General features: G+C 38.9%; 2 protein-coding genes across 3 annotated transcripts in view; one reads left to right on the forward strand and one right to left on the reverse strand.

Moving 5' to 3' along the window:
* The window catches only part of LOC126980301 (uncharacterized), a 36545-nt gene that overhangs the window by 14303 nt on the left and 6834 nt on the right, over positions 1-15408 (forward strand). For both annotated transcript variants that reach the window (XM_050830035.1, XM_050830034.1), the window contains 2 exons: positions 194-378; positions 705-8464. In XM_050830035.1, coding sequence (XP_050685992.1) covers positions 194-378; positions 705-873 — 354 coding nt within the window. In that variant the 3' untranslated portion in view covers positions 874-8464. The remainder of the gene's footprint in view (positions 1-193; positions 379-704; positions 8465-15408) is intronic.
* On the reverse strand, positions 2817-11637 carry LOC126980302 (uncharacterized). The gene is made up of 3 exons (XM_050830036.1): positions 11476-11637; positions 8611-9836; positions 2817-8454 (listed from the first exon to the last, which is right to left on the reverse strand). Exons 2-3 carry the CDS (start codon positions 9709-9711, stop codon positions 8308-8310), a joined length of 1248 nt encoding a protein of 415 aa, XP_050685993.1. The 5' UTR covers positions 9712-9836; positions 11476-11637; the 3' UTR covers positions 2817-8307.

Raw genomic sequence — 15408 nt, forward strand, 5'->3', positions numbered from 1 at the left:
ATTGTGAAAATGTTATTCTTTAACCTCATAAAATTTAGAAACTATTTTATCATTTTATCATGAAAGGTTTGCAGTTTTCCATAGATATTTTGAAAATGTTATACAATCTCAAGTTTGTGATATTTGTTACTGCCTACAGTTCCTAACGTTCCCTCCAGGTTTACCATTATTGATAAAACTCATTTTGTTTCAGATGGTAATGGACGGGAAGGGCGTTCTGTGCATCAACAGGACGGCGTATACCCACCAGAGCTCTTCAGACTTTAACATGGTGGCTCTCCAGGACGTCATAAAAGACTTCTTCCCGGCAGCCACGCTATCAGAGTGCATCGAGGTGTTCCAGAATGTCCTCAACGTTACTGTATACAAAGCCAACTGGTGAGAGACACAGAGACACATTTTGAAAAATAAAGTATATAACCTGCTGCTGCTAGTAATAGTACACCTTACATCCCTGGTTTCTTCCTCTTTGATATCCAAGGTGTGCTCTTTAGCATATACTTAACTATTATTGTTTTTCTACTAGAGCACTTTATTTATTTACCAGCTCACACACACTATGCTAATGTTGTCTTTTAATAATGATTGTTTGTGATAAAGATTGTTTTTAGTTCAGTTGGCAGGCATTGTGTATTTTCATCCAGTGTGTATGAGTCTTGGTTTGTTGTGGATTTGCCAGTAATTTCCTTCCTCTTTCCTTTCAGGCACCAAGTCAACACACTAATGAACGCCTGGGGCAGTGTTGTGGCGCCAGACATTGTGCCACTCATATTCACGACGGACCTTGTCACATATCTCTCTCAAATAAAGTACATATTTCAGCGCCACAACACTCTCGGCCAGTCTCAGTCCAAACGCATTCGGACCACTTGATGGTTGGACGGGCTGTAGTGCTTCTTGGAACATTATTGACTGTAAAGCTCATTCGTGGATGAGAGTGGATAATTATACCCAGTTCAAACTTGGCCATGTCATATTATTATTATTATTGTTATTATTGCAACATCTCTGGGAAACAGTGAATGGTGGAAAGAAATCGTGTTGAAAGTCTGTTGTCCAGAGTGGAAAGTTAGTGTCACTGGAAAATGCCATCAGAAAAGTTTCTTCAGTGCTCATCACGTGTGAAGTCATGTGGCTGCATTTGGTGTTTGAAAAGCATCACTGAAATGTGCATCATGTGTCATACCAGCTGAGAAAGTGCTTCTGTTCAAGTCACTTGATTGTGGCGAAGATAATAAGTGCTGATTAAGTTTGAAAAAGTTTGAAGGGTCATATGATGCTTGGCAAGTACCATCCAGATGTGTTTATGAAAAATGAAACGGTGGAGGAGTGGTTTGATCATCACTTGAAACTATTCCAATGTGCTGAAACACTATGGAAGCAAAAGGATTAAGTATGACAAGAAGAGAAAACCTGATGGAGGAAGAGCTGCGTCGTCATCACCACTACTCTCCCCTCAGGTGAGCAGCAGCAGCACAAGGAGGCTGCCGGGGCTCCACACAGCGCCCCAAGAGACCACCACCAATCTGCTGCCTTGCTTCTTGCTTCCTTCACAAAACTGGTGTGTCATTCACTCACTCTGCCTATTTTAATTTATTTATTTGCCATTCAAGATTAAATTTTTTTTTAATAATTTTCCAAAATATTCCTCAACCTTAGACTATGAGAAGGTTAACTTTTGTCAGTCAGCTCCTCAGTACTACTACTGGAGAATCTCACACTCACACACACACACACACACACACACACACACACACACACACACACACACATTGATATTATAGTACAGAATATTCAGTGGTATTGTGGTCATCTTAGTTGAATGACCACATAGCAAGAATATTAACCCTTTCAGTACGGTGACGCTGATGTCGGCGTCACCATATGGAAAGGGTTAATATTCTTCTAAACCTCTTAATCCTCTTCCCATTTCCTCTTAATCCTCTTCTAAACCTCTTAAGAGGAAATGGAAGAGGATTAAGAGGTTTAGAAGAGGATTAATCCTCTTCCATTTCCTCAACCCTTTCCATACTGTGACGCTGACGTCTGCGTCACCGTATTGAAAGGGTTAACTAGGTGGTAACAAGCTTGAAGTGTATGTCTTATGAGGGAAGGTTGAAGATATGAACATTTCCATACAAGGAGAAAGATAGGACAGAGTTGATCTCATTATAGTATTCAAAAGAATGAAGAGTTCTTGAGCAGGTGCATGATAGTCTATTAAATAAGAAAAGAGAATGACTGGGATTAGAAAAATAATGGTATTCAACAGATGTGACAAAGATCCATTAGCATATGGAATAGTTTAAGAGTTGGTTTGTACAATGAGTATCCATGGTCATTACAAGAGATTGGATAGCAGCAAATGAGGAGACAATGACACGATCATAGCTCAAATACTGTATACCACAGCTAGGTAAATACACCCACTCACGCACACCCACCCACACACTATGTTTAGCACCTCATGGTTAGCAGGTAGCCACGCATTATGTTAGCTTATTACAGCTATTAGTTCCTGTGAGCCTAACGTTGGGTTATTCCTTGGCATCCCTCCATTCCCCAGTGGTGGATAGTCTGGTCACCTCTTGTGTTGCCCACTGTTGGGGTGTGTCAGACCAACGCTTGTTTTCTAACACTTTGTTCTTGTCACTATGGGAAAAATAATAATCTGCATTAGGGAGCAACTACTGCACAGAATATTGCAGTAAATTATTTTGTTGACAACACTTGTGAGATCTTGAATTTTCTTAATTTATTTTTGTTTGTATTTTTCTTTACTATTAGCTTTAAATCATATTGGCATTATTTTATTATAAAAAAAAAACTAGAACTTTCAATTGAGAGCAGTATTCCAAAATAGTGAAATTTCCTTGCTAAAGGGAAGGAAGTAAAATGTAACTTCACTGCTTGTGTCTTGGTGCTGGTGCTTTAGGGGAGGAGGAGAGGGAGGAGCTCTCTGGGCCCCTGTTGCTGAATACAAGAGTTTCAATACTTGAGGGACGTGTGCCCCTTCAGCCTTGCTATAAGAAGAGGTGTATAACCTTCACTTGTTTGTCTCATATTGTAAGGCAGTGCACTCATAGTGTTTGGAAGATGTTTCTAATCTTTGAACAGGCTTGAAAGATCTTTTATCCATCTGTTTAGTGTAAACCAGGTTAATATCATCTCTCCTTCACTCTTTACTCTTCCTTTTATGCTTGACAGAGGGTTGCAAGTGCAATGACTAACACACACACACACACACACACACACACACACACACACTCCTCTGAGTGACAACCACTTATACCGTACAAGGAAGTCTGGTCAATCAGTCAGCCCTGCATTTCCTTATCTGGACTTATATAGACTGCTTTTCCTCTGCCTGAGTTATGCACTTTAGTGTCTGGCCTCTCCCCCAGAAAGTTCCCAATAACCTTCTCTGAACAGGTATTATATCTGTGTGATATTTGTTTAGTGAAGAATTTGCCTATTTTCATGGGAGTGTTATCGCTCTGCAGCACGAGAAAGCTTCACTTGATTAACTTCAACCCTTTGGAATCAATGCAGAAATCTTTTAGGTGCTAACAATTTCTTTTCCAAGGGTGTGATAGGGTGTAGCAGAATAGAGGGATCTGATGTGAACATTAAAAAATAATTGTTTTGCTTGAAGCTACTTATATGATTCACATTTAGGGTTTAGGTGTGAAGGGTGAAGGAAATGGCAGAACAAAATAAAAAGGGGAAATATATGAGGTGGAGGAAAGAATAGCAGGAAATGGGTTACACACACACATGGCAAACAAGAATTCTGTTGATAGGATTATCTGAAAGAATAAGTTCTTGGTACCTAATAGAAGATTGGAGACTTCCAGTTTGAGTAAGGAGTTCAGTATTTCTAAAGCAGACTTTTTTATTTTGTTTGTTTTACTGGAGATCATTTTTCATTCAAGATTTGTTTATTTATGTATTTTTTTTTTTTTTAACATTACATACCATTTTGTTTTCAAATTGGTTAGTTATGGTGATAAAATTTTCAGAAGTATCATGAGAGGTTTGAGACCATGGTGTTGGAGAATAAAATTGTGAAGGTTTCTCTACAAATAGAAGTTGGTCTCACTTTATTGTTGATGGGTGTGTAGTACTTACATCTTTTTACATGCTGATGTGTCTTCTGTCATGTATGCTAATGTGTCTTCTAATGTAAGACTGGTAACTACAAGTTACTTAACCCATTTTCCACTTCTTGTGATGTTGATTCCAATTCAGAGTTCTCAGTGCCTCTAAACCAGGCATAGATTGTTTGCCCTCCATCTCTCACTGTTCTTTCAGGATGAATTGAATTACTAAATAGTTTCTCTCTAGATTATTTCTACTTCACCAGCAGTCACAGAGCTTGATAGAAGAGTGTCAGAGTTAGCTTTTTATACCTGCAGAATATAGACCCTTCAACAAACCATCAGGCACAGAGGTCATTTACCTTTTCAGCTTTCCCTCCCTCCCCTTCAGTTCCTTCAGATCTGCAATGCTATGAATTTCATGCGTGGGAAGCAAGGTTGCTGACACACTTGGTCATCTCTGCCTTCAGACTTCACATTTTTTGGACTGGTTACACACCCAACCCTACACACACACACACAGGCACTAGCACCACTGGTCAAGTGTTTCACCGCACTGTTTTGTCTTGGTAACAGTTGATTATGGTCTCTTCTCTCTATTTGAATACTTTGTTTATATACTATTCCAAAGGGTGACAAAAACTCATCAGGTCTGCAAAAGGTAGCCAGAAGTATGAAGTCATTTGGTTATTATTTTGTCTGTTGTAAATAATGTGCAGTGTTAAGAGTCTTGAATATCTCCCAAGTTTCCATGAAGCAGAATTTTTTCATGCTTTTGTTTTCATACAAAGTCTTCCACATACGTTGAATGGTATATGGGTAACACGTGAGCTGAGGGATGAAAGTATGTGTCATCGTCACGTTCATGAGTTATACTTACTGTAAGTTCCAGTGGTAATAATTATTTTTTCCATTATTTACGGCCAAGATTGCGGCAGTTATGAAATGTGATAACAGGAGGCTTTCATGCCTTACCTACAGTCAGTCTCTTGTACCTGATTTTATTTCCCAACTGAATGCTAAACAGTTGTACAGTATTCACACAAGACTGGTAGCATTGGCTGTGTTGCTCTGGTCTTCTTGTAGCAAAGAACTTTACTCAGTTCAGACCTAAATGTCATGGAAATAAATTTAGGTTTTTGCTTTTTTGTAATAAACACTATTGAAACATTTATTATTATTTTCTTAGCAGCTAGTTTTGGAAATCATTGACATGCCAGCCTGTCATTCTATGGTATATAGTATTAACTTAAGAGTTTAGGGTTTGCTAAGCCAAAGGAAAATTTTGCTGCTGGCTCCTATGGTGTGAGTCTTGTCTGAATTATTCAATGGCAGTTCAGCCAAAGGAAAGCCCTATTTCACTTGCTTTATTTTCATTCTTTTCTGTGACTTCCAGTTTTAGAAATTTGTACATGAAGAAGCTTTCAACTTTGGATCCATAAAGAATTCCAATGGGTTATTTTCATCCATGATAAATGAGAAGCAAATGTACGAACAAAGTGATGGCCCGCAGAAGCCACTTACAGTGCAGACACTTCAGACAAAGTACTCCTAATAATATGACATGTTTAATGGTTAAAGGACTTCCTCAGGGTGGTCTCTTAGCATTGAGTGACTGTCTTGAGCAATTACTCAGCAGTCAAGGAACGTTAAGAAGTGGTTGTAACAGGGTAGGAAGTACTACCATTGCCACATTACCAAAGATACTAGCGATATATATATATCTATATTTTTGTTTTCCGGTATTCTCTCAATAAACTTATATTACTGCAGGTGATTTTAATGAGAACACAAGTGTTTGCAAGTGCTTGGTGATGTAAGAAGCTTATTGGTGTCTTTGGAAGCTTTTGTTATCCTCCCATAGTATTTTAGTGTCTGAAAAAGAGACGGAGTAGACAGAGGGAGGCCACACAGTTAGGAGCAGTGAAGAGTCAATCATATTTTTTCTGGATGTGTCTTGGGGATTGCCACTGAGTCAGCAGCAGTACCAGCAGCAGCAGCAGAAGCAGCAGCAACGGCAAGGGATATTGTGCTAGGCTCATTACCTGACCAGAGGAATAGCTGATACATCTACGTATTATCGATGCAAGTTAATAAGAAACATTTTTACTGGGTTATGTGATTTATTGAAATTTTCCTGCTGAATACACAGATCACAGTGCTGTTCTGAAGGTAACATTCAGCAGCAAAGTCTTAGTGGGCATATCACTTCACTAAGACTGATACTAAGCAGTTACAAGTAATACTTCTGTGCCAGAATTTAACTGCACTGCAGTTTGCCAACTAGAAAGCACATAAAGTAATAACATATATATTCTTTTAGTGTGAATGTTTTTTCCATAAGGTCTGCAAGCTCTTCAGTTAAGCAAAATTTGTACTTTGCTACTCAAAAAGATTTAGACTATAGCATATAATGACAGGCACAATTTTATTTGCAGTATTTCCTCCCCATCTGCTACTCTAATATGTCTGAGCACATCCATAGGTAATAGAATAGCCATCCAGACATGGTAACTCTGACCAAGATCTGTTAAGACATAGCAGTTTGTACTTGTCTTTTGTTACTGACACACCATATAGGTAGTCTAGATGAAGTGCTAACTCCAAGTACATTTTCCATAAAACTTAGGCTTTAATGGAATGGCCCTCAAGCAGGAAATTGAAGTCTGTCTTAAAATTCATTTGTAAAAGTGTCACATATTCAGAGTTTCTACTTGCTCCTTGGGGGCCAGAATGTCATGCTGTGTAGCCTTACTCAACTCTCCGAGAGACTTCTGTATGGTACTCACGCTGCTCTTGAAACTCGGTGGTCCGGCAAGAGTGCAACAATGGTACAAGGTATTTATGTCAAAGTTATTTTACCCCCATATCATTATATATAAGAATAGTTTAGATTCTTTTTATACAGATGTATCGGTGAATAACACTTGTATGATGTGATAGTGCCAATACAGTTGCAGCAACTTAGGATGTCCTGTAATGAAAGTCAAGCAGATTTATTTAGAGATTTTTCATTATCAAGTAATTTCCATTTATTGTGTTTTCAAAGTGTTTGGACGCTAGAACCTCTCGCTTGCCAGGCTTCTGGTCTGTGTTTAGTTCCTCACACCCATTCATTCCATTCCTCGGTATAGCCTTTTAAGACATAGCCAAAGCATTATTATTATTATTTTTTATTAGAATGACAGCTGGTCAGTATGAAGAAAATTACTGAACTTGATGAGGTTTATCGTTTCTGTACAGCTTTGGTTGGGTTCCCTGGTTTAGTTAAAAGGTCCATAGGGGTATCCCAATGTTAATTTATCTTAGTACATATATATGAAATCATTAAATAAACCTGGGTATGAGAGAAATTTCTGAAATGATTGCTATAGTGAATTTCAATAGTGTTTATTAAATGTAAAGTTTTGTACATATACAAAATAACTTATGATCTTTTGTGAATGTATATTTGTAAACATGACACCAAATAAAAGAAATCATTGCTTTGGGTTTTGTGCAAGGTTCTCCTGATTTACTGCCGTGATGAGCTGCTGATTACATCATGCTGATTATTATCTTTTTTATCACATGAAACACACCTTCTTATAGGTACTTCACTATATATAATTACCTGTTTTCTGTTATTGATTTTTATATTTATTATAGTGATAGTTGTTTACCTGAGACAAAGTGAATACATTGAATCTATTTTCAGTATTGAGGTAATTTTACTCAGTAGGGTAACACAGGTACCCAGCAGCTGCTGCTGACTACTATTCATATCATCATCATCATAATATGTTTTGATTTTAATTACATTTGATGCAAATGAATCAAAGAACAGTGCGTCTTTGCACTGCTTAAAGTATACAACTAGCATTTTCCTTGACACAGCAGTGTTGTGGGTGTAGGTATGTGTATGGCTTTTAACTTTGTGTGTAAAATATGGAAATGTTCCAGCAGTATATGAGAATTTTGGGGGTGCTTCGGTCCATGCTGCCTCCTTCCTCAGCTCCCTTCCTTTCACTGGTTGTTACTATTGTTGTTGTTGAACCGCCAGCTGTTCTTTTTAAGAGGTTTGCTTTCCTCGAGGGAGTGACACGCTTTCTTGGTCGACGCTATTCTAAGTAAATCAGGGTATCTATTCAGTTCCACTCATAATATCGATACGCGTGTGTGTCAGAGATCGTGAAAGGGCAAAGACAGTAATGGAGTCACTGGAGGGTCAGTCACAGTCGAGGCGTTGCCAGAGCGCGTGCACGAGTAGGGGCTGCTGAAGACCCTCCTGGTGGAGAAACTGCTGCAGGTCACCGCCGTCTGTGGAGGACCTCACCAACCGGTACTGCCGATCGAAGAGTAGTTTCCGCAGCTCCTGTAGTAAGGTAAAGGATTTAGGCTAGCCATAGTGTTCATCTAGTTTAGGACTCCCATGCTTACACACAACAGCTGGATCCTTGTTTCCCTAGATAACTGTTAATACTTTTTTCCTTTCTTTAAGGTTTAGGCTTGATAACAAAATGGGTCTTACCTGAAGGAGGGTGGAAATAACCTCGTGCCGGTGCAGGGAGTTCAGGCCAGCGAGGTCAAACAGTAGATCAAGTGCCAGACAGTGCGGGAACTTCGTAAGAGCTCCGAGCTCGTGAACGAAGCTGCGTTGAGAGTCGATGGTGAGAGGGATTGGAGTGTAGCTTTTTCCGTCTTCCTCCTCTTCTGCTTCTTCCTCTTCTTCGGGTACTCTAATCTTCCTACTTTCTTTACAAGTATTCGGATAATCGATATCTTTTAAACACTCATTTCCTGCTTTAACTTGCAAGACTGATTTATCGTTCCCTAATCTACGTCCTTCCTTTCGCTCCACCACGCGACAGCCACGACTCAACGGATTCTCATAACCACTCAGATAAACGTCTTGTACTCTGGTGTGGCTGAGAGTGTTGACATGAGTAACGGGAAGCTGTTGGCCGGTTTCTGAAGCAGCGGAAATTTTGACACAGTGCCTCTTTGATTTCTTGCAGATGGAGGAGGAAGAGCTGTAGGGTAGGACGTAGGAACATTTCAAGGAGGGGAATGGAGTAGAGGGACGTGAAGGAGGGAGAAAGTCGCTGGAGATGCCTCGTATGGTGAAAGTTGTCAGCAAGTGAATAAGTTGGTCATAAGCGTTGTTGTGCTTCAAGATAATAGACTTAGAACGTTGAAGTCGAGTTTGCATCAAAGAAGAATCGTTCTCAGGCAGAGTTTCGAAGTTATTTGAAGCACTGACTCTCCTCTGAACACCTGAATTGAATCTAGCAGACCAATTACTTCTTAGCTTTCTATACGTTACACTTCGAAAAGCATTTAATATCACTTCCTCATTAGCACTGTCATACACTTCATTCATACTCCCAGAAGCATCATACGAGTTATCAAGAGTCTTTTCACCGTTCTCAACTTTCTTTAAGGGACTTCGCACTTTCGTTCTTCGGTAACCAGATGAGCTCCAGTAGAATTCATGGTGTTCCCGAGGTGTTGCGTGTGGCGTGTTGCTTCTAAAGTGTGTTAGTTCCATGTGGAGGCAGACGAGGGACACGGCCATGCACACAACGAAGAATTTTACTGTTGTAGTGTTAACATTACCGACGTGACTCATGCCTCAACGGAGCTTATTTTTGGTTCTCTTATTCTCTCTGTTCTTTCGATGGTTCTGATTGCATTTAGTTATTTATTTACGTCTTCTTCCCCTTCTTCTTCTTCTTCTCCCTTCTCAAACTCGATCTGAAACCAAAAGCGTAAAAGGTGCGTTATTAGAGAGAGAGAGAGAGAGAGAGAGAGAGAGAGAGAGAGAGAGAGAGAGAGAATCAACTTTCATGCAATTATTATTATTATTACTATTATTATTATTATTATTATTATTATTATTATTATTATTATTATTATTATTATTGTTATTGTTATTATTATTATTATTATTATTATTATGATTATGATTATGATTATGATTATTATTATTATTATGATTATTATTATTATTATTATTATTATTACTACTATTGAACATCATCATCATCATTTCCTTTACCTCGTTTCTCCATTTCACTTTACAAATCACGAGCTATATTTTGTCAGTGCCATCACGTAGGCTAACCTCAATAGGCCATTCACCCTTTATATTCTTTCCTCTTTTCGTTTACACACACACACACACACACACGTGCGCGCTGCCCAGTCACTGTGATGTCATTGGCCTCTCAAGGTTGTCCGGGGAATGACCCTCGTAACTCTCCGTAACCTTTCTCGCCCCCTCTCGGGTTGCTGACCGGGTCTTCCCTGGTGCCCACGCTGTTCCCGTTAGTGTATAGCAAAAGTAGGAAAACTAACCGGATATCCCCGCCATATGTAGGTCTTCTATAAATTCGGATTACATGATAGGACATTCAGGCAGGTATTATGTATTGACAGTGCTAATGAGGAACTGATATTAAATGCTTTTCGAAGTGTAACGTATAGAAAGCTAAGAAGTAATTGGTCTGCTAGTTTAATTCAGGTGTTTAGAGGAGAGTCAGTCCACGAAAAGAAGGGTAAATAGATAAATAAACTAATGAAATAGGTGGATGAATGAATTGCCTAGATAAAAGAGCTAACGGAGAAAATTAAAAGATAAATAAATAGGGAAGTAGATAGACACAAAATTAGTCGATAGATATACATGTAGAGCACTATATACATGAACAAGTAATAAAGAAAATACAATAAACAGAAATAAGTAAATAGGCAAATCAATCAGTATGTTAATGAACAAATCAAGTGAATAAACCTATAATATGCAACTATGCGGAAATGGAAAATGAATTAACTAATTTCACAAACAATATAAAAGAAAAAGGGAGTTATTCTTGGGCCCATATTCACACAAAAAAACGAATAGACACTTAGTATATTTATTCAAAGAGGCCCTCGTAGAAGTTGTAGGGCTTTCCATGGGTAGTTTCATGACCCTGGGGATAGATTGGCAAGGTTTCAGCGCCATTACCGAGAAAAAAATCATGAGAACTTATCTTATTCTGTATGGCCTTTAAAAATAGTCGTATCAAGACCCCGATGTGTTTCAGAATGGTCATTTATTTATTCGTTCTACTTGAAAATAAATACACACAAATAATGTAACGAAAATACACTCTAATACACCTTATATTAATGTAGTAAAGGCTAAGTATCTTGATTATTATGATATTTAGAACACCGAAGATGCAGAATATGCCTACGGTGCATATGGGCTAACACGTAAAAAAAAAAAAAAAAAAAAAATGTATAGCCTAAGAACCCAAAGCTGTTGATATACGAGTCTCATGTATATATTCTACTTGAAAACAGACACACACAAACCCATATATAAAGAAAATTCACACATACACACCTTAAATTAATATATAAGTGCCCTCGATCATATGACAAGTAACCAGTTCCCTCTATACGTGGGGAAAGATCAGTGGGCGACCCGCAGTGGAGAGGTGAACTGCAACGTGGTGTGTGTGTGTTCTGTTAGTGGTGGTTTGAGCTGGTAAGGTGTGTGTGTGTGTGTGTGTGCGTGTGTGTGTGTGGACCGTTCATCTGACGTGTCTGTGCTGGGGGCGGGGCAGACGTGCACGAGGAAAAAGAACAGGGAAAGTGAGTTCATGTAAATCCTAATAAGGGGCAGGACCTTAGTTCTCGATTGTTTCTCTCTCTCTCTCTCTCTCTCTCTCTCTCTCTCATTCTTAGCGTTTCTTGCCTCATTATTTTCTGTCAAGCCATCACTCTCTTGATTTTTTTTTATGATTAATTATTCTTAACAGTTAAAGTAGCCTTTCTGGCCAACGCTGCAGGCATCAGTAATATTCAGAAGCATATACTTTGCCGATGTCTATTAGCATCAGAAAATTAAGTATCAATATATCCTTATCTATCTATATATCTATCTGTCTTTCTATCTATCTGCTGCATGTTTTTTTTTTATAATTTTCTTTTCCATTCATTACATTTCTCACGTTTTTATCTCTTATTTCAATTCCTCGTTCTTTTCATTTTCCTCTCCAGACACCCTTTTTAGTTTATTTACCCTGTTTAACTTAGCTTTCAAGTATCATCTTCGGCGACGTCTTTTCACTTATTCAGCAACAATAACCTTAAAATGCGTCTGTAGCTCATCTTTCATTTTCCATTGCAGTTACCTTTTTTATAGTTAATTCACTTGGTTTAACTTCAGCTTCACGTACTATACTTTGCAAATCATTTCTTCGGCGACGTCTTTTCCCTTATTCAGCAACAATAACCTTAAAATGCGTCTCTAGCTCATCTTTCAGATCCTCAGTCTCCACTTTCCCATGCAATTACCTTTTTCATAGTCAATTTCCTTAGTTTAACCTCATCTTCACGTACTGTACTTTGCAAATTACATCTTCGGCGACGTCTTTTTACTTATTCAGTAACCTTAAAATGCGTCTGTAGCTCATCTTTCAGGTCCTCAGTCTTCATTTTCCCATGCAATTACCTTTTTCATAGTTAACCCGGTAGCAGCGACGGGCCAAATTTGTGGCTTTACCGTGTAGCAGCGACGGGCCAAATTTGTGGCTTTACCGTGTAGCAGCGACGGGCCAAATTTGTGCCATGATTTTCCTTAGTTTAACCTCATCTTCACTTACTATCCTTTGCAAATCATATCTTCGGCGACGTCTTTTCACTTATTCAACGCAATGACGTTCAGATGCAGTATGTCACCTCCCAACAAGGAATACAGGTTAACGCCCTTCTCGAATCCTCAGCGCCTGCATACGACCTTGGGGGAAGGGAAGGGAAGGTAGAAAGCTGGCAACTGCTAATCAGGGGGTGGGAGAGGGAGCCAAACAATAAACAACATAGTGAGAAAGAAAAGAAGACACGAAAATGAAGGGGGTGGGGGATGGGTGGTAGTAAATAGTAAATAAAGGGAAAGGGAGAGTTAGGGGATAGGAGAAAAAAAGGGCATGGAGAAGGGAAGGAAAAATAAGGTTAGAAGATGAGGAGGAAGATGGAAGGGAAGGATGAAGAGGTAGGAATTGAAGAAAGTGTGAATGATGGAGGGGAATGAATGATAGACAGGTTGAAAGAAGTGAAGGAAAATGAGGAATAGAAGATGTGGAGAACGAAGGAAGGGAACTAATAAGAAATAGATTAGAAAAGGTGAAAGAAAACAAAGGCATGGAAGATGATGAGAACGGTGATGAGAAAGACGGGTAGGGAATAGGGATTGACATAGATGAGATGGAATAATAAAAACAAAGCATAAAAGGGCGAAAGTGGAGATTAACAAATAGGAAGAAATATTATCGGAAGGAAATATGGAGGGTGTTAAGATAAGAGATAAAAGCAAATGAGAAGGACCAAGAAAGACGAGGTTGGTTCCTTTTTTTTTTTTTTTTTTTTTTTGCAACAGAAAACCGGGAACTTGTGTGAGATTTCTCGAGACAACAGTTCTTTCCTATTTTCTTCTTTTTTATTTACCCAAAATCTCCTACTTTTACATCTACGAAAGAGAGAGAGAGAGAGAGAGAGAGAGAGAGAGAGAGAGAGAGAGAGAGAGAGAGAGAGAGGAACTGAAAAATTCTGGTCATAAGTCAGTTGTTGCTTGCTGGGTAACTAATGAGATTTTTTTTTCTTAGAAGTTCAGTGGTTATGTAAATCTCTCTCTCTCTCTCTCTCTCGTAGATGTAAAAGTAGGAGATTTTTGGTAAATATAAAACAGGATCCATACGAGAGACGGGTCGACCGATTTGTGGACGCACGACGTCATCAGCGCCTTACCGCCCGCGCGGGTTGCCATTCATTGATTTTTTTATATTTTTTTTTACAACAAAGGAGACAGCACAAGGGCACAAAAAAAAGAAAACAATGGTAAAAAAAAAAGTCCGCGACTCGCTGTTCCAAAAAAAAAATAATCCAAAGAGGTGGCCGAAAGACGGGTCCTGATACCCTCCTCTTGAAAGAGTTCAAGTCGTAAGCAGGAGGGAATACAGATGAAGGAAGATTGTTCCAGAGTTTACCAGCGTGATGGATGAAAGAGTGAAGATGCTGGTTAACTCGTGCGTAAGGGATTTGGATAGTATAGAGATGAGCATGAGTAGAAAGTCGTGTTCATCGGGGCCGCGGGAGGGGGGGAGGCATGCTGTTAGCAAGTTCAGAAGAACAGTCAGCGTGAAAATAACGATAGAAGATAGAAAGTATTTTTAAAACTTTCTTTCCTTTTTGTGTGTTTTTTGCTTCTTGTTATATTTATGAAACTACAAGGTAAAAACAAATGTTATTAGGCGCACAGTGACATGTATTACTGCATATGAGGTACGATCGATTTAATATAAAAATAAAATACTCTCTCTCTCTCTCTCTCTCTCTCTCTCTCTCTCTCTCTCTCTCTCTCTCTCTCTCTCTCTCTCTCTCTCTCTCTCTCTCTCTCTCTCTCTCTCCTTGTTTTCTTCAGTGTTCGTTGAGGTTTATAATAAGTATAACAGATGATTTTAATATATATATATATATATATATATATATATATATATATATATATATATATATATATATATATATATATGTCTTCCTTATGTTAATATCTTTTTTCTTATCATACTTCTGCATTCTTTAATTTTCTTATCATTAATTACAATATTATTATTAAGATGCCTCATCTGCATATGCATCCTCGTCTGCATGTGCATCCTCGGTAAAATGCATACAACATATTAGCGCGTTCCTGGTGTTTATTTTGTCTGTACGCCGGCAACAAGGCACCCACTGGTTTCTTATAGATTCTTCTTTAGGGATTCTAAAATATCGCACAGTATTTCCGGTTTTATTTTTTAATTATTGCACCCATATACCGAACAGTTACTCGGCATATTTGCGGGGAAAAAAGGACACTGACACACATCAGAGCGGGAGGAGTGCTGAGTACAGACTGAAGCATCCTGGACTCAGTGGAATGAAGTCTGAAGAGCCTGGCCAGTGTGTGAGGCACGAGTGTGAGCTTGGCTGAGGCGCTGCTGACGTCATGTTAATCCTGACCTAAGCTGCGCGTCGGTCGACCTGTCTCTCGTATGGATCCTGATAAGAAAGAAGAAAATAGGGAAGAACTGTTGTCTCGGGAAATCCCACACAGGTTCCCGGTTTTCTGTTGAAAAAAAAAAAAAGTAACCAACCTCGTCTTGCTTGGTCTTGTCGTCACACACACACACACACACACACACACACACACACACACACACACACACACACACTTTCATCCATGACGTCAGAGAGATGCGGGATTTTACCTGCCAACTATTTTTTTCTTTCTTTTTCTTCT

Source organism: Eriocheir sinensis, chromosome 44 (genome assembly GCF_024679095.1).
Source record: "Eriocheir sinensis breed Jianghai 21 chromosome 44, ASM2467909v1, whole genome shotgun sequence".
NCBI lineage: Eukaryota > Metazoa > Arthropoda > Malacostraca > Decapoda > Varunidae > Eriocheir > Eriocheir sinensis.